This window comes from Schistocerca cancellata, chromosome 8, assembly GCF_023864275.1.
Source record: "Schistocerca cancellata isolate TAMUIC-IGC-003103 chromosome 8, iqSchCanc2.1, whole genome shotgun sequence".
NCBI lineage: Eukaryota > Metazoa > Arthropoda > Insecta > Orthoptera > Acrididae > Schistocerca > Schistocerca cancellata.
Genome location: NC_064633.1, coordinates 290123292 through 290148683, shown reverse-complemented (window position 1 = coordinate 290148683; position 25392 = coordinate 290123292). Strand labels below are relative to the sequence as shown.

General features: G+C 41.5%; 1 protein-coding gene across 1 annotated transcript in view; it reads right to left on the bottom strand.

Moving 5' to 3' along the window:
* The window catches only part of LOC126095527 (proteoglycan 4-like), a 52615-nt gene extending 28957 nt beyond the window's left edge, over positions 1-23658 (bottom strand). The window contains exons 1-2 of the mRNA XM_049910310.1: positions 23572-23658; positions 18642-19550 (exon numbers count right to left, since the gene is read on the bottom strand). Of these exons, the coding sequence (XP_049766267.1) occupies positions 18642-19550; positions 23572-23658 (996 nt within the window). The remainder of the gene's footprint in view (positions 1-18641; positions 19551-23571) is intronic.
* Between the last annotated feature and the right edge of the window lie 1734 nt (positions 23659-25392).

The following is a 25392-nucleotide window of genomic DNA, read 5'->3' as shown; positions in this document are numbered from 1 at the left end:
CCTCGAACGTTTCGAGTTTCTCTCTGGTATTGTATGACTATTTCATGTTTATCGACCGTGGTGAAGGTGCTTGAAGAAGTCTTAGAAGATTTCTCCAATAATTTACCTTCACCTCTACAATACCAAAACTTAAGTAATGAATGTTGTCTATCTATCTGTGGGTAGAATCGTGATGGTGGGGTCAGCTGATTTCGCTTTGGTGCGAAAAGCGTCTCGTGTGAATGTAGATTGCCTTAAATCTCATTCGGTTGCACAAAATTTATTGTTTTATAAAATAGCGAATTCTAGGACTAGGTCATATTTTGCACTAAGATTATAGTTAATCTTCAGTCAGTGGCTTTCATACGGTCAGTGTTTCTAATTATTTTGGAAACATTGCTTCACTAAGGTCTTCATGCCATTTCCTGGATGAAAGTCTTCCTATCTTCTGTGTGGAGGACGCCATTCTCACATTCTTTTCTACCAACTATTATCATGTTCCCCATTCCTGGTAAAATTTTCATACACTGTCCTTCCACGAATAGATCTACAAATGTAAACGTATCGTTATATTTGCGTCTGTTATTATACCGTCTTCATCCATCTAATCTCTTACAGTGTAATTTCCCACATGAACTCTCGTAGAGATGTAAGAATATGATGTGAGAATGCAGAAACCGAATTGTGGGCGTTTTTATCGTTACGCATTTCGTGTTGACCCATGTTCGATATTGTAGGTTGTAAGTGTGCTTGCTTTCGTTACAATTTACTCGAAAGTACTAACTTTAGGTGACATTTGTAATTAATGCCACAATTAATACCTTCTTAGTCCTTTTGACACTCTTGTATGTACTTGTATGTAGAAAACATACTTTGAAATAAATCGGGAAAATTTCACTGTAAATGTGGCAGAAAACATGTTGCATATTAGGATATCACCTAAGCATTCTCCTTCAAAGCGACGCACACATAATTTAGTTTTGTATGAAATTCCTAATGTTTGCCTCAGAATATAACAATGAGTTCCAGTCTTCTTTTCTAACTGAACCACCCTTCTGTTTTAATACGCTTAACGTTTTTGTGTGAATCAGGTAATTTTTTCGCATTTCTTCCTCACTTTGACGTTTGCCTTCAAAATTTAAAAAATGTTTCTAACCGTGTGTTTCTCTTTTAACGAAGGTAATAAATCTAATAATCACATGTTCCATCGTAAAACAGAGTTCTAAAATCACTGCAATACCATCAACCTCAGGAGATCACCTAAATTGACTTTTCGTTAGACGTTCACACCTATTAGTGACATGAAGCGAAATAAGAACCTGTGAGAGTTACCTAATCCCTTGAAACACAGTTCGTCTCGTTCCCGTGGTCTTTCGATTGCTGTACATTTTCTTATACCCAGCGTGATGGATATCCCACAGAAACTGTAGCTATGTTTCATTTATGTTCCAATCCAATTCACTTTCGGCTCCCTATACCACGTCACACTTCGCTAACGAGATCGTGCATTGCGTCTCACATTACCTCACTTCCGAGAAGCACTCCCAGCGTCCGACCAATGTGTGTTGCTTCTAGAGAACCCTCTTTAGTTCTACGACGTTAGAGCATTTCTGCTTTTATTCACTTAAGTCCGACGGAGCTTCCGGTTTCATAGGACTAATGCTGTACTTCGCTTCTAGTAGAAACTGCCGGCTTTACTGCAACAAATTCAGAGCCCTCCCTCCTCAAATGTCATGCGGTTTTCGGAACAAAACTCATTGCTTTGTACTTACCCTAATGTAATCATCTGCAGTAGCCCGTTAGTTCGTATCCATGTTCCACAGTTCATTTTGTTCCTTGACTTTTCAAGTTTTACTGAAGAAATTAGTGACTATATTTTATCATGTTATCCATTCAGTGACAAGTGTGAGATTAGTTAACGATAAAGGGTAACGACTGTTCTTTTTTATAGTAACGTTATCTCACAACAAAGTACATATTTTGATAACTATATTCTTCTAATAGTTACTCTCAGTTTAAAGCCATAGAAAAGGGGCTGCATGATACCATCTCCTGGATGTCGGAAGTGCGTACTCATTTTTGCCTGAGAGCGTGTAACGTAGCTACACTAAATACAGAGGAAAACAACAGAAAGGGTATGTGATTTCCATGTCTATATTCGAGTGGTTTTTTTATTATTCTTATTTTTAACAAAACCGGTTAAAAATAATATTTATGTCATTCTATGATTATAACATCAGTTCTCTTATTTGCATTATTTCATGTAAATCTGTAACATTACGATGTCAGTAGCGCATGATAACATATTTAGAGAACCAGAATTTCCAATTGGAACGTAATTTGTGCAAAACGGAGCCAGACTAATGAGCAGCCATTAAATGTGCACAAACATCTTGGACTTCGCCTCCAAGGCAAGACCAAAGCTTTATATGAATTTCCTTCTTCAAAGGGCGCAGATCACTATCTTCTGTTTTGGTTTTCAATAAGCAAAACACTAGCCCGTCATTCACTTTAGAGTAAATAACTGTGTGTGCATAAATTGCTGGTGATGATTGGTGTAATTATACGGTTCATTACGAAAGCTTCTTCACAGCAGGAAAGCAAAGCACTATTAAAGAGCCTACTACTTAATACTTGCCAGGGGCGGAGTTAAAATTTCAAAATCTTAATTTTTCACCGTATTAAACTATGTGTTCTTTTAAGTGACTGCAATAAGGAAGTATCTGTTACAATGCATTTGCGTTATGCTCAGATAACCATTGCATTATCTGCTCCCTCTGCAACAACAATTAAAAGCTACTATATTCAAACGCTCACAGTTTTATTCTTCATGGCAATACGGGAACGTAGCCGGTTTACAAAGTTCATGCAATCCTTACATATTGTACAATCTTAGAATAATTTGTAAAGCAAATGTTCTGTGTGTATCTCTAAGATACGTTGTGGATGACAATACTAAAGTGCATTATTTACCCTTACTATTGAAATATACACTGAGGTCACGAAAATCTTGGCATAGCTATATGCACATACACTGTACAGACGGCGGGAGTATCACGTGCACGGGAGAGGAGGAGAGGTCATTTGTACTTATGTGATTCATGCGTAAAATTTGACGACGTGATTATGGCCGCACTGCGGGGAATCAGCAGACTTTGAATGCGGAATGGTAGATGGAGCTAGACGCTTGAGATATTCCATTTCCGAGATCGTTAGGGAATTCAATATTGCGAGATCCACAACGCCGAGAATATCACATTTCAGGCGTTACTACTCACCACAGTCAACGCAGTGGCCAATGGCCTTCATTTAACAATCCTCAGCAGCGACAAAATTTAGAGTTGCCAGTGCACTTCGTTAAACAGCAGAGGAAATCAATGTGGGGAGTACGAGTAACGTAGGGCAATGTGATGATATTAAACGTTAATGGGCTACGGCAGCAGACGACCGACGTGAGTGCATCTGGAAGAAGCGCGACGTCGCCTGGAACGCTTGTTCTGGGCTCGTGACCACATCGGCTGGACACTAGACGACTGGAAAAGCGTGGTCTGGTCGGATGAGTTTGTAAGAGTGGATGGTATGGTTCAACTGTAGCGCAGACCCCCCGTAATTAAGGATCCAGGTTATCAACATGGCACTGTGGAAGCTTGTGACGCCGCCATAATAATGTTAGCTGTTTTTAAGTGGAATGGACTCGCTCTTGTGGACCAACTGAATTCACCATTGACTAGAAAAGGTTATTTTCGGATACCTGGAGACAATTTGCACACATTCAAGAACTTCATATATCCAAAAACCGATGGAAGTTTTATGAATGAGAAAGTGCAGTGTTACCGGGCACAATCAAATGTTCAAATGTGTGTGAATCCGTAAGGAACCAAACTGCTGATGTCATCGGTTCCTAGACTTACGCATTACTTAATATAAATTATGTTAAGAATAACACACGCATCCATGCCCGAGGGAGGACTCAAACCTCCGGCAGCCGCGACCGCGCAAACCGTGACATGGCATCTAAAACCAAGTGGCCACTCCGCGTGGCGGGACGGAATCCTTTGCAATTGGTTTTGAAGAACATTCTGGGCAATACCTACGATTGATGGGGGCACACACATCGCCCGATATGATCCCATCGAACATTTATGGGACATAATCAAGAGTTTGTGCACAAAAACGTGCACCGGTACACTTTCGCGGTTCTTTGGCAACTCATTGAATGAAACATTAAAAGAGTTATCTTTTCATAGATATCATGGAAGTTCATATCAGTAGGGCATGGGTGTGTGTGATGCCCTTAGGTTAGTTAGGTTTAAGTAGTTCTAAGTTCTAGACGACTTATGACCTAAGATGTTGAGTCCCATAGTGCTCAGAGCCACTTGAACCATTTTTTCATATCAGTATGCTACTTTACTAACTGAAATCTCCTGGCAGACATAAAAAGTACTATGTAGTAAAGCCAAATTTACAGCACACTTGGTCTACAGTTTTCAGATATATTCAGTGTGCAAGTTCTGCTCCATCTACATGAGCAAGACCTTTTGTTTTTTCACAGAATAATAAGGTTTTCTCGAAATTGTTTTAGTTCTGCTACTTCACTGTTTAAGTACACGATCTGCCCCAAATTTTATCAGGATTACAGCTTTCAAATCCAAACTTTCACAGTATTTCGAATACACTACACTATTAAGTGGATCAACAAACTTCAGTTGTAACATTACTAAAAATAAACTCAAAAGGCCGTCTTTTAATCTTTAATTACAAACAAATTAGCTCTCATTTGCGAGTAAGCATTTCTCATTTAATCTATAACACTCTGTTACTGGTCTTTTCTACTGCAACTTTTTTTTTTCTTTTCAATTCCGATGGCATTTTCTTGTACTAAAACAAACTAACACATTTTAAATCTCTCGAACATATAATGTTGGAAGTATACCATTTGAAATGGGACGTAAGTTCTGTCTTAGTAACTTGATCGTGGACTAAATAAAATCACCGGGCGTGGTGGCCGAGCGATTCTAGGCACTTCAGTCCGGAACCGCGCGACTGCTACCGTCGCAGGTTCGGATCCTGCCTCGGGCATGGATGTGTGTAAAGTCCTTATGTTAGTTAGGTTTAAGTAGTTCTGAGTTCTACGGGACTGATGACCTCAGAAGTTGAGTCCCATAGTGCTCAGAGCCATTTGAACCATTTGAACCAAAACAAAATCACCACTTACGTAAATAAATTGTTGGTTCCATATCTGAGATTGCGATGTGACTCTGAATACACATTCACTTCAGTATGAGGCAACAAATTTTATCAATGACCATAAAACATATTGAAATACGAGGTGCGTCCATAAAGAGGTGCAACGCAATTTTTTTTCTCGGCCAATTTTGGTTGGAATTATACGTAATTTGTTGTGGGGCATCGTGGAATATTCCCACTTTGGCCCTATAGTTTCATTACGTTCCGATTGGAGGCGCCACTATACGTTGCCTTCCTGATTAGTCCCACAAGCCCCCTCAATCAGTTAATCAATCAATCTATAGCAAGGCTTTAAGATGGAGTCTGTGATGGAGGTGCGTTCCAAATAGCTGTTATTGAGTACATCGTAAACGTTTTAAGGCACCTGCACAGTATCTACGAACACCTGGAAACTAACAAAAGCACGGCGATTCCTTGGCGAGGCGTCAGTCATCATCCAACAAGGTCGCTTAGCCCATCCAATCTCCGGTGTGCCGGCCAGCCACACACTTTAACTCCTGCGATGTTGTTGTGTGTGGACTCTCCCATTCAAATTGATCGACGGACCGCAATCAAACACTCCGCCGCACAACAGTGGATGGTGGAACGATTACTGATGCAGCAATGTGTTTCGGTGTCTGAGGAAGGAAGAGATTCACGTCACCTCAGATGCTACGACGCAGTCTTGAGTCTCCATCTTCTAACTTGGGTGTGTCCGACTGTAAGTCATGTTGGCGGGCGTCAATGCCGGTGGCAAGGTGCTGGGACGCCCCGCGTGTATCGGTCCAGAGAGGCGCTCATGAACTGCGTCTTGTGAGGGCTGAACGTGCAGTGTCTCCGCATAGGTGATTGGAAGGGCGGTTGTGGTTCGGTCGGTGTTGGTGTCGTCGTGCCGTAGTTGTGCGATGCGCCGTTGCAGGCATTCATTACGGACGTGGCCTTCTTTGCCACCAACTGAACATGTTCGAGGTTGTCCGTCGCAAATGACGAACTCACGGCAGCCACCGATTGAAATGTACGATGGGACGCGCCGTTTGAGATCTATTCGGACTTGTCTCACACCACTAAGCACCGAACACGTTGTTAACTGTGCGTGTGTCTCGACTACGTGACTCTGGACTTTTCCGTACGGGCTTAGCGCCGCAATACTTCATCTTCACTCACTTCGAAAGGCAATTCGAATACACGGATCGTTCGAAGGACAAGTCCTGCATGGCCGACGTCCATAGCTCCGACGTTGCCGTCGGAGTGTCGAAATTGTAGTCTATGTCAAGTCCGTTGAATAATCTCGTTGCATGCAGCGTAGGAAGTCATCTTAACATAAACGACCCTGCTAATGATCGATAGGTGTATGCTGATGAGCTCGTTAGGGGGGACCTTCACACAATCGCGTAGGAAGCGTTTGATGGACAGTTCTTTGGGTCATGCGTATTCATTTGAGAAAGCGAACTTAAGAGTGTTCTTCGCGTAAGAGTTGGCCATTGTAGCTTGTTCGACTAAGAAGCGCAGTGACGGGAAATTAAACACTCGGCGCGCGCAGCGGCGTGGACGCCCGATTGGATTGGATTGGCTTGTTTGGGGGGAAGAGACCAAACATTTGCCTGGAGTGATTTAGGGAAATCACGGAAAACCTAAATCAGGATGGCCGCACGCGGGATTGAACCGTCGTCCTCCCGAATGCGAGTCCAGTGAGCTAACCACTGCGCCACCTCGCTCGGTCAGGACGGCCGAGCGCGGTCCGCACTGCTGGCCTGCCGAAGGCAGACTAACCAATAGGCTATCCGAGCGGAATAATACGGGCACTGCAATATCGTAGCATATTCTCTAGTTCCAAAATACGGTGAGGTTCACTGAAGAAAATGCTTTCCCGTTTCATTTCCTTTTCTGGATCAGCAATAAGAATATGGAGTGGTATTTTATTTTTCCAGCGCGCGATAGGCAAGCCTTTGAGGAATTATGAAGTCAGAATACAGTAGGTGTTCGCTGCAGGTAACAGCATGAAGTATCGTTTCTTCGTGTCAACAAACGATAGAAAAGATCTGAAAGTGAAACCTAATCGTATAATTTACTGTTCCTAGCTTAGGTATATTTCAGTGGAAATTAAAGCGGACGTAACCAGAAAGAGTTGGTGCTCATTCCAACAGGAAGGAAAATTAATTTCCGCGCGTGCCTCCGCCATCAGAATTCCGAACTCCGTGGGTCTAATTATTTTACCGCACCGCGGAAATATTTGGCTGGGAAAATACGCAGACGTTTTTCTAACTTTTTCATTCAACCGGTCAAAGGAAGATGTACCTGCAAAAGCAAGAGGTTACACATTTGAGCGATGTTACGGCCGTCAGATGTTAACTGAGTTACCGGGATATCGTCGATGAAATCACTACAGCTACAGTAAAATTATTTATGTGATCTAGGTATTGTGTAATTCCTCTATTAACGAAATTCGGATGCATGTAACAAACTCATCAAACACTTTGACATTTTTGTTTTAGAAACTAAAAAATGAAACAGTCCTTTGTTAATGTTTCATCAAACAAATTGGTTGCCAATTTCGTCCTAGAGATATGAGGTAAGACAGTGTTGTATTTAACTATGTATTCTGTAGTATTCTCGTTAAGTGATGCTTTTCGCTCAAACTAGTTTGAGTTCTACCAATATCGTACATTACCACATAGCTTAAAAATTGCTCGCATATATCCAAATGACTGTGCTCGGAAGTAATTAATAAAAAGTAAGACAAAAAATAGAAATAAAAGTAAGAAAACGACGTACCTAATAGGAATTAAGCGAATATGACCGAAATCGGAAGATTTGGTGTAGATTTACAGCCGGAACAAATGATCGCAATTTCAGTAAAACTGGGAGATTTATTCAACATAAAGAGCTTCGTAAATTCAGCAAGTCATCAACAAGTTGGTCCTCTCTAACGCTAAGCATGCAGTTATTGCCCTTGATGAATAAGTTTAATAAGGTTAATGGATGTCCTCCTGAGAGATAACGAGCTAAATTCGTCCAGTTGGGGCGTTATATCGTTAAAATCCCGAAGCGGGTTAAGGGCTCCGGCCATAATGCTCAAAACAGTCTCGGTTGGTTGCTGGCCAAGGTGGCGGAGCTAGGATTTTACAAGCACAAAAACAAGCTAGAGAGACTCTCGCCATGTGTACGGGCTACGTTATCTTGCTAAAATGTAAGCCCAGGATGACTTCCTACGGAAACCAACAAAATAGGGCGTAGAATATCGTCTACGTCATCGTCCATTTCGCATTCATTATCATTCAGGAGAAAAAGTTCCAAAATTGCAATTGAAAATATAACGATACTTTGCGGGAAAGCGTGTCAATTAGCATCATATTAATTGAAATGTGGGATAAATAGACTTTATTTTGGAAGAATTAAAAAGGGAAAGTAATACGAACTTTAACAACTGCACAGTATTACTAAAAAGCAATATAATGAAAAGTAATAAAAAGCAAAGTAGCAAAGACCAAGCGGAACAGAAAGATATAGGTGCGCGTTAGTTTTTTAATATATATAAAAGAACATGTAACACATTATCGAGCTCTCTACCTTCAGTTATCGCGATTGGGTTAGTCGATGAAAAAGTGGTATGCGACTGCGAAATTCGTTAAGGAGATATTTAATGACCCTTCAAGCAATTTTAAAATACATTACGTGTTACGAAGTGATCAGAGATGTTTATTATCTGGTGGAGTGAAAATGAATCCCACAACATTTTGTGTTAGCTGGGAAAAATACTCTTGGGAAACTATTATGGTTGTGGAACTCACGAAAGTTGTGCGCACCGAAAATCTATAGTTTACGTAATTCGTAATTCAGCATTTTACAAAATGGTGAAACGCATCTGCGCGGAACATTAATAGAATCTTATCCTTGGACGGTTGCGGGGGTAACTGATACAAACAACGCGCCAGCATTAAAATTAGTTCGCTTATTAACTACTAGATATTAATTAACGGGAACCTAAAATACTAAAAAAGAACGATAGGATCATCACCTCCAATCCCGATTCATATTTCATATTTAATTAGTGAAAAGAAAAGTGTTAATAAACAAACTACATTTCAATTTTATCCACGATTTTGGCTTCATTACGTAGTCTTGACTAAATGATAAACAATATCTGTGGAAGTTGTATGCAACGTATCGTCGTAATACTTAGCCAACCAATTTTGTGGGACACCAAAAATGTAAATGCATGAAATTGTTCTTACAGCGGATGTATAATGTGTGAGTGCGACGAAATATATTGAGAAACTGAACATCCATTACGTACTTGCATGTTTATCTGCGAAATTGGTCCTTGTAGGTACATCAAGATAGAGTTCGAAGAGAATCGCTGGAACATTGCAAACCATTCAGATTAATCGAACATCTAAATACGCATAATGCTGGTACCACCAGGATGTGTTATTTCTCCTCGCCCCCGTGGCAGTAATTGAATTAAGTGACAGCCGGGAAATAAATTTAAATCAATTGACGACCATTGAGCTAGCGTCACGAATTTTCAAACGTCCACTGCCATGTATGAAGGCGAGTGACACCGTGAGTGTTAACGTCGATCGAGAGGTGTCGTCGTGGTCGTATTGAGTGACATTGAGCGGTTACAAAATGCAGACACGTTACGTGGACTCATTGCACGCTGAGTTCATTTGCATTTAGTTTGCCAATCAGTAAATGAGAAACGCCTTTTTAGTAGTTATCAATAGCAACAGAGCCAGTTTCCAGAAAGGAGTTGTCTGTGCGTTATTCGTCACCATGGTAAGCCAAACGAGAATAATAAAAATAAAAATTAAATTCCGGATTTAAAAGAAATTTCTTTCCATATGACCATAAATCAGTCAAGGTTTTGTCAGGGACGTAAAGACATACCAAGCCGAGTGTTACGATTTTTGAAGGGAGCTAAGGTAGAAGGTGGTTTTCTTTACCGGGCGACTCAGTAAGCTTTTTCCGAAAGTGTACTGCCTGTCAATTTACCTTTTGTTGCGACTCATTGTTTGCGATAGACGCAACTTCTGAAAGAACCTTTCCGCCCATCGAGGCAGAGCAGTTGCCAATGCAAAATCAATAAATAGATACTATGAGCAAAAAACTTTCACCCTCTCTGCGAGTTGCTGGATTAATCTCAGACCTTAGTCAACAGGCATAGTTCATTCCAAAATTCCAACATACACTACGATCTCCAGTTGTTTGCTCCCTGTTCCTTCAGCGGCTGCTGAAACAGCCCCTTCAAAATGTCGAATAAGGCTTCCAGGCATACAGGCAGAATGCAGTAGGTGATCCTTCGCATTGCATGCTGCGTCTCGGCTATTATTCGCTGTGGTTTTGAAGAACTGCCGACGGTCACCCCTTTGCGCTTGCTTCCCGTTGACACTGGTCACAGCAGGCAGCATACACAGGAATAGCGTCACTGGCTCAGTTTCAAATTCTCTCTAACAAACACATGTAACAATTTAACAATATCTCAAAAGGTTCCAATGTTACATGTAACTTCCTACTTCTACAGCGTTAATATTGTCCACATTTCTCTACGTTGGAACCCTTTTGGGTGTTGTTTCATTGTTACTTGCGTTTGCTAGAGAGCAGTACCTCGACAAAACTTCGAGGAACAGATTCATCTGCAAGTATTTATTAAATGTTTCCAAAGGTTTTTCTCTTATTCTTAACAAAAATTACTTTCTTGGTTACTGGCTACTACACGTGCATTTCTTCACGGGGAGTAGCAAAATTTTAAGCATAACATATAAAATCATGTTCGCACTGTTTTTTATTCTACTCATACCAAGACAACTATTGTCCACATCTGTACACAAAAAAAGATTTAAAGGACAAAGACGAGGATGCTTCTTATTAGCGGTTTCACAATTTACTGCATGAAACACCCAGTCGAGATTCAATCCTTCTTGTGGGTGCTATGGATGCATTAGATACCTACCACCGAAATGGCTTTCAACCATGTTGTTATACATTTTGCGACGCCACAATACACCATTGATAACAGCGAAATTCTCAGATTATTTTGCAGCCACAAGGGGCTCTGTGGAGGAAATACATTGACGAAAAACAATTTTAGTACAAAAAATAAAAGATGAAGTGTAATTGAAATTTCGGGAATACATTTGTGTACATAACGTATTTAAGTGATTAACATTGTTGAATGAATGTTATTGTAAGCTTGAGATAAGCCATTGAAAATGTGAAATGCTTGTACATTAATAACCTTTCTAATCATCACAATGTTGAATGCAAAATGAAAACGTGTATGAATTGTGTTGTACAAGTGCCGGAACTCAGTTTGTGGTTGGCTTCCACGACCGTTGCACTTGGTCGGGCAACACAGGATGTAGTGTAAGACGCTGGAGTTGGCATCTGACGACGTCCCTTATGTGCTCGATTACACAGTTCTGTTGATCGGACAGCCAAAGGAAACACGTTGACACCATGGAGAGTTTGTTGTGTTACAAAAGCAGCATATATGCGAGCATTGTCAAATGGTTCAAATGGCTCTGAGCACTATGGGACTTAACATCTTAGGTAATCAGTCCCCTAGTCTTAGAACTACTTAAACCTAATTAACCTACGACATCACACACAACGATGCGCGAGGCAGGATTCGAACCTGCGACCGTAGCAGCAGCGAGGTTCCGGACTGAAGCGCCTAGAACCTCTCGGCCACAGCGGCCGGCGCGAGTGTTATCCAGTTCATCAATGGTAGTAAGACAGGTGTAATCACCGGACTGACGTACAATTTTGCAGTCGGTGTGCACGGGATAGCAAAGAGAGTGCTTCTGCTGTCAAACGAAATCGCACCCCAGATTACAACTCCAGGTGTAGGCCCAGTGCGTCAAGCACGCAGATTTATAGTATGTAAAACAGTTATTCCACGCACACGACAGATATAATGAACAAGAAGCACTCATAAACAGCAGTCTGTTAATGCTTTTGGGTATTTAAAATGGTGCCCTTTCTGGCAGCAATATACGTACCGTTTAAATCTGGTGTGCCACTTCCTTCTCTTGTTACCTCCATGTAGCAACCATGCTTCAACAGCATCAGTGTATACCTTGAATACCAATGTATTAATTCGTTTTACAGTTCTCACATTCTCAGAAGTAAGTAATAAGAAGAAATATAATTTCTTTGCCTTTAAATAAAATCTTCGAGATAATATCTCTCCTTTTTAATTTAAGAAATATGAAGTGATTTCCCTCTTTGGAAATTAACTAACCTGAAATAATATTCTTTGTATGTCTATATCTTTAGAGGTGGTTGCAGGACTTGGCTGTTCGATACAGGTCGGTCAGGTGCCTGAGGATGGCGTAGTAAAAAGCTGAAACTCACAGCCAAATAAAATTAGTTTGGAAACTAGATGGTCGACAGGTATATAACTTAACATCGTGAAATAATAGTCGTTTTTCCTTGGCTATCAATATCTCTGCTTTTTACGACGTTGCAGGATTTTCTTTTTCTTTTGATCGTGTTCCAGAATTTTCTTTGTCAAATCTTTTACTTACTTTTACCAATTTGCCATATTTGCAAATTAGTATTCGTTTGATATAAAACTGAAATTGACTTTGAAAATGTCATTGAATATGAAATATATGGCAATGGAGGTTCGGGTCACTATTTTGAGTTTTTGTAAACCTAAGCTGTTCAGTGTTATTACCCGTTTCCTTTCACATAAAGATACAAGGCAGTTTTGATTTTACGAGTGCTGGACTATCAGAAAGAAGACCTCTACCCTGAAAAAACATTAAATAAAAAACTTGGATTCCATCCCCACTTTTGATCTATTTGGACTTACAAATAGGCACAAAATTAATTCCACTTCAGGTGCTTACTTTCTGTGGACGCATTACTATTGAAATCATTTAAAACACAGCGCTCGCACGATAGGTGGGGCACTTAGCGGGTTTTGTTGGAAAAGCCACTACATCTAAGAGCAGACATGCAAATTTTTCTACTAACTCTAGAGTCATCTCACTACATACATTGCAACTGTAGACTGCCCGTTCTCCGAATTACAAACATAACACAGTCCTTGTAACTATTCTGAGATTTATAAAGATTAACTAAGATAAATCGACGCACACGTTGAAGTCGCAAAGTAAGCCTATACTAATTATCGCAAAATCTCAATTTCAAAATCGACTAATACAACAACTAAATGTTTCCGTAGTGCATTATTTCCCTACCTTTAAATTCAAATAAAGACTTCATGTGACAACGCCACTTAAATGGCACAACAAAATGGAAAATCTCCAATCCAACCGAGATACGCATCGTCTACCGACGAGTGGCTTTTAACCTACACATCCTTCAGTAACTTATTTGGCATACAATCAACAGCCACGAGAAACTAATCCCAAACTACAATATACCTTAAGCACTACTGCAGTCTCACACGACATTCTAAGTTCCCTAATAAATAAATCACTTGACGATTTTCGTTCCACGAAGTGAAGTCGAATTTATCAATGACCGGCGTAAATATTTTTCAAATAAGCCGATAACATCCACACGGAATTCTCCTAAACGACTGCAGCGTCTGACCTAAACGAAATTCATTATTATAGAATATGAATAATAATTTGCTATGTCATAAAGTGATTAAATAAAGTAAATTCTGCAACATTATAGAAAGCAGAGACACTTATTACCAAGGAAAAAGGATATTATTTCAAATATGTTAATTTCCAAATAGTAAATCATTTCATATTTCTTAAAATTATTATCTCCAGTATTTTACTTAAAGACAACGATGATTATTCTTGAAAGAAAGGTAATTTACTTGTTTCTGAAAGTGTGAGAATTTTGAAATGAGTTAATATGTTGGTATTCAAGTTATACAGCGATATTGCTATAACGTGGTTGATACCTGGAGGTAGAAACAGAAGGGACTTGGCACTACAGACTTACGCTGAACGTATTTTGAAGGCAGAGTGGGGGCCATTTTCAGTACCCTGAAACTTTAGAGGACTGCAGTTTACAAGTGCTTATATTAGTCGTGTGTGAGCAATAACTGTTTTAAATAGTAAAAACACACAGCTAACATAAATAACATAGGGCCAGGAAGGCAATTTCGAAAGACTTTCTGTTCTTGAATGTGTATTTGCTCTAGTAACATGACACAGTCAATATGATTATGGGAAACTGTCACCGAGGTGAACTATGGACGAGTGAATGTGGTGAATCTAATGTTTTGGGCTAGATAAGATAGCGGACACCGGCTTCAAGTTTGGGGGTAATACCACCTCCCCTCTTATTTTACTTCTATGGGTTGCTACATGCAGGTAGACAAAGAAGGGGGTTTCATTATGTCACAAACATGAAGCCGTGGTCCGTCATCTTAACTTGTCCAAAACATTAGGTACATCGCATTCACACTTCCTTCGATTAGCACGGTGATACTTCCGAGTGACGTCACTCTGACAGTGACTGTGCCGAATCTCGACAGTGCTGAGTGCTTCGATTGTATGGAGACGTAGTTGATTAATCAGAAGTTCCAGCTTGCGCTGTTCATGGACGTTGTGCTCGGTGTGTATCAATCTATCCACTCCACAGTATAGTCACTTCCTCTTGAAGTGAGTTGTACTGCACTGCAACAGGAACGTTGATGTACGTAACTATAATATTATAAGAAAAAAATTGCATTCAGTATGTCGCATTAAAGTTGTCTGTAGCACAAACAGGGATTCACAATGGTGCAACCGAAAGTTATGATCACTTGCCCTGTGATATAAAATGCATGACATACTGGAAAGTAAAATTGGAAATTAAACTGAAAATGTTTTTCTTTCATAATTCCTACTAGTCTGCATGATGTATAAACGGCGATGGGTAGGAATTATTAACCTCTGTCAGTCTTTGATTAAAAAACGTAAACACTAATAAATAATCGGGATGGAGGCATATTCGCAAAAGGGTTTTGTCAATGTATAATGACTCGTTCGATATCACTACGTTTTCTCATGCAAATGATACATGCAACACGCTACGCAGTAACTAACTACTGGTATATCAGAAAGCATGGTATAGAATAATACAGGCTGAATACATGAAAAGTAGAATGGAGCATATAATAAAAGTAAACCCACCTTCCATTTGTACTATGTACGGTCATAGCATAAAAATTTGGAGTGCTACTGGAAAGAAATATTCCGTGGAAAGGGGCGTCATTACACAGTTTAATCTACCATTACGAAAAACTTACATATATGTTAAAGCAAAACATACATTTTCCGGGGTCGTGAGCGTTTGGGACCATTCCCTCAATTATATTTATAGCATTCCGCAAAGCTGGAAGATTCTTATCTTCGTCGTAAATTGTTACTATTAGGCACACATTAAGCGACGCATCAATGCTAAGGTTTCAAAGTGAGAAGATGTGCAACCTAAAGTGAGACTAATGGAGTGACTTCGTAATAAAACCAGAATTCTACGTGGAGGTATACCGCTATACAGTTCAGTTTCTTAGACCTTTCGGCAATCGTTAGATTCATCGACATGCACAAGATACGATGGGATGCATTCCTTCTTTCTCCTCTGCACAGAGCTATGGGCTAATAAAGGACACATATGAAAGTCTTTTGCAATCTTGAACATTGAAAACGTTGTACATACGAGTTGAAAGCTTAAAATATGACGAACAAAAAGCACTTCCAGTAGCAAACAAGCACTGGTTTTCGTGGTCCATATTCATTTACTACTAATACAAATATAAAAACCCCTTCAATAAAATGCATTGCGAAAGCATCCCTTTCATATTGCATTTTCCACTTCTTGTTATTCGAAATATATCCCACAAAAAATAGCAAGTTAGATTAACGAAGCCAAACGTGTTTTTTTCCTGGGCAAAAGCGTATTCCAGAACAGTAAAAGTTCGAAATTGCCTTCCTTGGCACTCGCGACGTAAATACGGAGCATGAAGCAGTCGTAAACAGTGGTCTACTAATGTTTGGGGCTACTTAAAATAGTGGAAGGGCCCACCCCCTCTGGCTTCAATACAACGTACAACATAAATCTGCGGTTCCTCCTCCCTTCTTTTTTGTCGTCATGGTTGCTACTTAGAGAGGATATCTGTGGTTCATAACGTCAATTAAAAAAAGAGAGTGAATCATATCTCTGAAAGTGCGGCACAAAATAAATATTACTTAAAAGTGCTGTCTAGTTCGCTGCGTTTAGCAAGTTATACACAACGTGGTTGTGATTTTGGAGTGGAAAGATATTTACACGTTCCTATCAAGCACGACGTCTCATCCTTTTTTTTTTTTTAATAAAAGACTTGAATATTTCCGTCACATCGTTAATTAGCGAGTGCATTGTCGTGTAGCAGAGAAGTAAAATGGAAGACTATATTTTGTTGCTGTGAGTTGTGAGTTCGAGTATCTGATTTTCTATCCAACGTGTACTATAGTGCATAGCATTTTCCATTGAAGCTGAGATCATCTATGCTGTTATTCGTACATACCTTGCAGATATTGTGAAAGTTAGATGCATTATTAATATCATACACCACTGGTCATTAAAATTGATACACCAAGAAGAAATGCAGATGATAAACGGGTATTCATTGGACAAATATATTATACTAGAACTGTAATGTGATTACATTTTCTCCCAATTTGGGTGAGTACCCAGAACAACCACCTCTCGCCGTAATAACGACCTTGGTACGTCTGACAGAGCTTGGATGGCGTGTAGAAGTACAGCTGCCCATGCAGCTTCAACACGACACCACAGTTCATTAAAGAGTAGTGAAATTGTGACGAGCCAGTTGCTCGGCCACCATTGACCCGGCGTTTGCAATTGGTGAGAGATCTGGTGATTGTGCTGGCCAGGGCAGCAGTCGAACATTTTCGCTATCCAGAAAGGCCCGTACACGACCTGCAACATGCGGTCGAGCATAATCCTGCTGAAATGTAGGGTTTCGCAGGGATCGAATGAAGGGTAAAGCCACGGGTCGTAACACATCTGAAATGTAACGTCCACTGTTCAAAGTGACGTCAATGCGGACAAGAGAGGTGACCGAGACGTGTAACCAATGGCACCCCATACCATCACGCCGGGTGACATGCAAGTATGCCGATGTCGAATATACGCATCCAATGTGCGTTCGCCACGCTGTCGCCAAACACGGATGCGACCATCATGATGATGTAAACGGAACCTGGATTCATCCGAAAAAATGACGTTTTGCCATTCGTGCACCCAGGTTCGTCGTTGAATACACCATGCCAGGCGCTCATGTCTGTGATGCAGCGTCTACGGTAACCGCAGCCATGGTCGCCGAGCTTATAGTCCATGCTGCTGCAAACGTCGTCCAACTGTTTGTGCAGATGGTTGTTGTCTTGCAAACGTCCCCATCTGTTGACTCAGGGATCGAGACGTGGCTGCACGATCCGTTACAGCTATGCGAATAAGATGCCTGTCATCTCGACTGCTAGTGATACGAGGCCATTGCGATCCAGCACGGCGTTCCGCTTTTCCCTCCTGAACTCACCGATTCCATATTCTGCTAACAGTCATTGGATCTCGACCAACGCGCGATACGATAAACCGCAATCGCGATAGGCTACAATCGGACCTTTATCAAAGTCGGAAACGTGATGGTACGCATTTCTCCTCCTTACACGAGGCATGACAACAAAGTTTCACCAGGCAACGCCGGTCAATCTTGTGTGAATGCTCTGACGGCTAATCATTTGCATATCACAGCATCTTCTTCCTGTCGGTTAAATTTCGCGTCTGTAGCACGTCATCTTCGTTGTGTAGCAATTTTAATTGCCAGTAGTGTAATTATCATATTCCGGCAGCTACCACTAGCCCCTGAAACCAATAATAGTATCTGTGAAAATTTTACAGTGCACAACATCTTTATACTGGTACGTAGTGCGAGATAAATGAGAATGTCAACTTCCTAGTAAAAATGTCTTGTTTTTGATCTGTGCAGACGATATTTCCAATACATGAGTTTAAACTGTCTGGTTATCTTAGGTGTAATTTTACATGTACAATCGGGTAACGAACTTCCACGATAGAAATGACGTAGCTGGTTCTTGTCATGCGCATCTTGAGTACAACTGAGTGAAATTAAGGTATTGATTTCTGCAGTGCGTCGTTGGTCTCACTTTATTTGTGTCACTGTGCTTCTGTAGTGTCTAATCGTATCATTTCGCAGTTTGGTCGTTTCTGAAGGCTGGCGCAGTACTATCCCACATGTGTACATGGCATGATACATGAGATTATAACTGACTTCAAAGATTCAGCAACACAATTTGCAATACAAGCCACAAAATTCAAGATTAATAACAAAGATGCTTTCATAAACTTTATTAATTTTGAGTTCCAAGGATAAACTAATAACATTACATTTTATTTGCAAAAGCGGGAAAAGGTGGAGGGCCTTGAAGATATACCAGCTGATCAGACGGACTTTTCTTTTTGGAAATCGTAGGGAACGCCTGCTTCGGAGGGGGGCCAGTGAGAAGCGCACCCTGTAGGGCTGATGGTGCAACATCAGCGACATGAGGCAATTCTTGGGAGATGATGGGCTTCATTACTTCATCACTGCCAGCTGTGTTGAAGTTGCCCGAGGTGGTGGGGGGCAGTGACTCAGCAGGAATAGTATTGCCAGTGCCCAAGGCGGTGGGCAGGATCAGGTCATGAGTGGATGTTTCATCGAGAACACCCAAGATTGGGGAACATGGTGGCTTGACATCGGCAGCCGTTTCGCTGCTGCCCAAGGTGTTTGGGGGCAGCGACTCAGCAGTATGAGTGTCGCAACTGCTAGGGTTGCTGGGAGGCAGTGGCTCACTAGTGGATGAGGCATTGAGAACATCCAAGATTGTGGGATGCGGTGGTTCATCGTTGGCAGCCTTGTTGCCACTGCCCAGTGTCGTGGGGGGCTGCAATTCAGCAGTAATAATTTCTTCACTGTGCAAGACAGTGGGGGTCTGCAGTTCATCAGTGGATGTGGTGTCACTGCCTGCGAAGACAGTTGGGTGAGACGGTTCACCGTCGGCAGTGTTGTCTCCATTGCAAAAGGAGGTGGGGGGCTGCAACTCAGCAGCATTACTATCTCCACTAGGCGAGGTGGTGGGGGCCAGAGAGTCATCAGAAACATTGACATCGCCACTGCCCAAGTTGGTGGTGGGCAGCAGCTCATCAGTAGTTGTGGTCTCGCCGCCTGAGGTGTTGAGCGGCGGCGGCGGCGGCGGCGGCGGCGGCGGCGTCGGCGAAGGCGGGCGTGGCAGCGTCGGTGGCAGCGGCTGCTGTTCGGCAGGTGCAGTGTAGCCACTGCTCATGGTTTCAGAGACATCAGAAGCCTGGAAGCAGAAGGATATTATGTATTAGGATTGACTTTCTTGTATGTAGTACTGGTTCAGATTACGTGCTTGTAATAACTGTTTTTGTATATTCACTGACAAGAGAAGAAGTGAAATACGAAAATATAATTATTGCAGATTAAAAAAATGCAATAATACATTTGTCTAAGTAAAATATTATCTGATAGGTATTACAAGAACACAGGTTAATGGAAGCGTGAACAATCCACCAGAAATTTTAATGGTACATGCAAAGGTGTGTGCATTGTGTTATACAAATGCCACATGTCAGTTTGTGGAATGGAGATCGATGTCTGTGTCACCTGGTCAGTCAACACAGGGACCGTTACAGATAGCTGTAGATCACACTGGAGTTGTCGATGGATAATGCCCCATATGATCGATTGGAGAAATATCTGGTGTTTGAGCAGGCCAAGGTATTATGTCGAAACCCTGAACATCATTTTGGGTTACAACAGCAGTATGAAACAAAGCCTTGAATGCTGTACGTGAATGCCAGCACAACACGTCAGATCAACAGACTGATGTACAAATTTGCGGTCTGGGTGAGTGGGATAACCATGACAGCGCTCCACTGTCATATGAAATTGCACCTCAGACGGTAGCTCTAGGTGATGCTCTAATAGATCAAGCACACAGACAGACTGCTTGCAGGACCTCAACTGGCTCTTCCTTCTAACCAACACACGACCAACACTAGTATGGAGGTAGAACCTGCTTTCGTCATGAAACACTACAGTATTGTTGCTCATATTGGTGCTGCTGAGTCAGTACTACATGTGAGAGCCATACGCCGCACACGATGGTCTTCCCACTCAGTCGTGTCTCTTGCCCATTCGGGGCCTGGTCTTCTTGCGACCGTACGTTTTCGTGACCATCTCTGCCAGCAATCAAGTACAGTAGCTACATTCTTTCCTAATATCTCTGCAATATTGCAGAAGGAACATCCAGCTTCTCGTAGCTCTATCACATGGTCCGATTCTAACTAAGTGAGGTGTTGATAACGACATTCTTTACTGTCATCTACTAACCATGTCTCGTCTAAAAAATAATTAACTTTTACGACCGTCACAACCTGTATTTAAAGGAAACGATTGAAACCTCATAGTGGTGCTACTAACGCCACTCTCAGGCGACGGGTGCGAAATTTAAATATCATCTTGTTTCAGATGTAGGAAGATGGCTACCAACTTTCGTTTATGTCATCTAACTCCTCGTTAGTGCTGCAGTTTTTTTGTCAGTGTATTCCGGTGAAGCTACGTTGATCAAGTCGTATGGGGTGCTCACCAATTTACTATTTTAAGGTGCACGTGAAATTATACATTTGAATTTGTGTAGTTAAAATGGGTTACTTCAAAACGAGGTAACCACAGTCGAAATGTTACACAGCAAAATACTGCAGCCAATGAGGGCCGCTAGTCTTTTCTGTCGATTAACATGGTTGCAACTTTTTGCGTCACTCCAGATGATGAATCAGTAACGTTTCAGAATTCCATAGGATAACTGGATGATTTGAGTTGCTACATATAGTTTGTCATAGTCAGTTGTGGCACCTCCTTTGTATCTCTTACGGCGGAAGACTTCCGGCAAAAGAACTAAATCTTATACTGAAAACGACTTTGATCTGTGGACTGTGAATTGAAAAAGTGTCATGATGCTCTCCCCACTGGCAAAAGACACGGGAGACTGCGAAGATGGATGTGACCGTGAGAAAAAAGATTAAGTCACGAACGAAAGGATAATGTTCTGAGAGCCGGATGTGATTATGTGAAAGTCTGAACATGGTAGAGAAACTATAAATTCTGATACAGGAATTGCAAAGGCCTAATCTAGATATAGTGGGGGTCAAAGAAGTAAATGGAAGGAAGACAACAATTTATAGTCAGTTGAATATAGGATAATATCAACAGCAGCAGTGAATGGTATGATGGCAGTAGGATTCGTTGTGAATAGGAGCGTTGGACAGAGAGTGTATTACCGTGAACAGTTCAGTGATAGGGTTATTTTCATCAGAATAGGCAGCAAATGAATACCGGAAATAATAGTACATGTACACATGCCGACGTCGAAAGCTGACAATGAAGAGATGAAGTATACGAATATAGTGAACGGGTATTTCAATAAGTAATAGAGGATGTAACACTGTTAGTAATGGGGGACTGGAATGCGGTTGTAGGGGAACGAGTAGAAGAATACTAAAGAATATGGGCTTGGTGGTACGAATGTGAGAGAAGACAGACTCAGTGAGTTCTACAAGTAAATATCAGCTACTAACATCATTCTCCAAATTCAATATTTAACGTCGGTTATTGTCTTCCATCGGGGTGCAGACGTGAGCGTAGCATTAGAAATTAGCATCGAAGCTTTGCCATCATTGTGCATCCCTAATCTGAACATTTTCTTATGATATGAGTTGACTTTGTGAAGAATTATACCTTCTGTGATGATACAGTAAGGCGATTCGCTGGATGCAGCGACAGCTTTTTTTGCGGCATGAAAGATTTTAATAATGTGTGTCACTACGATTGGTCTGTGTTGTAAAGGATTACCATTCTAAAAGGGGGAAGTTTATTTTATTCACACTCATTTCCTTCGACATGTGTGCACGTTGCTGTAACTGCGACTGTACATTGAGGATTCGTCTCGCTAGGTCCTATAGCGTGTAGTGCCTGTTAACGTAGTCAACGACAGACGGTAATGAGTGTGAGACCAACTGTACTTATTAGCCCTAAATGTGGGTATGGTTGCAGCTAGTCACGAAAAATGAGCAAATGCTCAGCGTCCAGTAAGCGAGATCCTAGCAGTAGCTGGTCTGCACCGTCTATAGCTGGCGCATTGTCTTTCCACATCTGTAGCAGGACAGGTCCCGTTACTTCTGTTGGTTATGTCAGTCGTTCATTTATCCTTTAAGCAGCCGTACTTGGCATATGCTGACGCCAGGCAGAACACGTAGGCATTTGAGAAAGTCACTGACTCTTTTATGAAGGAGAATCAACTGTCAGAAACCAAAGTGGAAGGTCGTATTAATTATTTCCTGCCAATATACGGCAGTGTAAGCGTGTTATGAATGGTGTGAGTGAGGTGGCTCTTTTGAAGAATCGAAGGCTTGTTTTACTGCTTTCTAGCGTTTATCCCGCGCTAGCAGCGTCGACTTGTTGGTACATCAGACTGCATTCGGGTCTGTCAGGTGCTTCTGTGTAGGTGGAATTGATGAATTCCGTATCTTTATTGATACGGTCCTGCCATCGTGTCTTGGATCTGCCACGAGGTCGTCAGCCATTAGCACGTCCAAGCCATCGACGAGAAACCCTAGGTAGTCTTCAAACATAATAAGGCTGATGCTTTTCTTCTGCTATTCGCATGATATTTATTCGCATACCTACTAAATAATTATCAAAGGCATTTAGATCCAACAACCGGAGATAATCTCGTATAATAATAGAGAATAAAAGTGTGTAGATTTACTCCGTAATCAGGTCATTGCAGTGAAAGGGTAAAATATGTCGAAATGCACTTTTACACATCGAGTTTCGCTTAGTGTACGACAAATATGCGGCTGGTCCTAGCGGAGGTTCGAGTCCTCCATCGGGCATTGGTGTGTGTGTTTGTTTTTAGGATAATTTAGGTTACGTAGTGTGTAAGCTTACGGACTGATGACCTTCGCAGTTAAGTCCCATAAGATTTCACGGTCGTTTGAACATGTTTTACCACAAATGAAAGGCAGCCCCACCATATTGCCGACCTACTATCACCTACAGCATCAAAAATTCTCATCTACTGGGCAGTCAATCTAGCAAACACATTTGGCGTGTTGCATGTCCGAGTGTGCAAAAGGAAAGTTGAAATTGTCAATAGCCATATCGATGTCCACACGTAAATCGTCATTTAAACATGTATATCAAGTTTTTGGATCAAGCAACTAAGTATGACACAGGGGGAGATATCCTGCCGAGAGTAAGTTTTGTATGCTATTGGTGTGACGTAGAGAGCCACTACTCACCCGCGCCTTCTGGTTCTTCATCAGCTTCTTCCGCTCGTCGCGGTCAGCGGCACGCCGGCGGATGCAAGGGCACAAACGGCGTAACATCTGCGTCAGAGAAGACCCGTGTCAACTACTATACGCCATAACATACCTACAGTAAACCGTGCCCATTACCTCCACTCAACCATATTGAACGCTCCGTCACGTGAGGTTTACTAGAGACGAAGTGTTTGCATCATGTTTGTCCTGTGAGTGAAAGTTGGCAACCGCCAGTTACGTGTCAAACTGAAATGGGCACATCAGTGAGCGTAATTAGGTGCTGAAAAGACACGATCGAACACTTTGTGGCCGCATATTCATGACGAGGCAGGGGGCGTGCCCATCGTGCCCGAATGCGTTCTGGGTGAACGTCCGGCGTGACCGAATGGCTTATATTCCAAAGTCGTGAATCAGTTCGCCAACCATGATCTGCCAATGTCGACGGCGTATACAACAGCTCTGGCGTCTTATGAGCTGCATTTGCGCTTTTCCTAGAATTTCTGATGATTTATTTTTGACGAGGACAACGAGTGATCCGAAGCTACCAAATAAAGACTGAGGTACTGAATAATAGCCGGCCGCCGTAGTCTAGCGGTTCTAGGCGGTCAGTCCGGAAACGCGCGACTGCTACGGTCGCAGGGTCGAATCCTGTCTCGGCCATGGATGTGTGTGATGTCCTTAGGTTAGTTAGGTTTAACTAGTTCTAAGTTCTAGGGGACTGATGACCACAGACGTTAAGTCCCATAGTGCTCAGAGCCATTTGAACTGATCAATATCATACCTATATGTTTCACTGAAAATGACAACCGGGATACCTCGTTAGTTCACGTAATTCCCAAGAGTACAGGTAGCGCAGCATTGACTGATACCCTGTTTCTCTATTTCTGGAAGTATTCCATATAAGTGCCGAACATTCATAGAGTACTAGGAGTATCAGAATTAGCATGATAGGCTTGAAGAATTTAGTTAAAAATTTAATTTAGTACTAATTACAACACATCGTTAAAATAGGAGTATTGTAGATCCTACATAGAGATTCTAGAAGTACTGAAGGAATATTATCTATTCCTTCTTCAATCTTTAGTTACGATTTTTCAGTAGCTTGGTTACCCTCTGACACTGTTAATCAACCCTCTGTGTCTTCCAAATTGACTCCCATTTCTTCTTATATCACTTCTGTAAACAGCTCCTTCCCAGTTCGACATATTCAACTAATGCTTTCCACTTATCGAGCTCTCTCCTGGGTTCAACGGTGGAATTCCGTATGTGCTCTATATGTTGAGGCCATTTCTCTTGCCTCTGAATTATGTACACGCTGAACCCGACATTCTGAAGACCATTTCCTTTCCGATATCTTCGCATTGTTCCCGCACCTGATCGCTTTAGATTACTTGAATTCCTATTCATTTCATTGATAAGTCAATTACGTAGCTATGGTTTTTATTCTGAAGATTCTTGTACCTCTTTCAGTTACTTCATGTTTGGGTTCACAGCTTCAAAGCAGCTTCTAAATAATGAAACCTTTTATAACCACCGTAGGCTGTCAGTTTTATTACGCAAAGTGCGTTGAATGAACCACGTATATGTTTCACATTACTAGCCAGTTTCAGCCCTTGGCCGTTTTCAAATGTGTAGCGTTCGTTATGAGGGTGTGTGTGTCACATTTCAAAATATGGTGGCTGAGGGTGGGAGGGAGAGTCCACTCTCACATTCTCGCTCACATTCCGCTACAGAGTGAAATATTTGGTCTGAGAAGTGTAGTAAAATAATTTATATTGCAATGTCGATAAAATACACTTC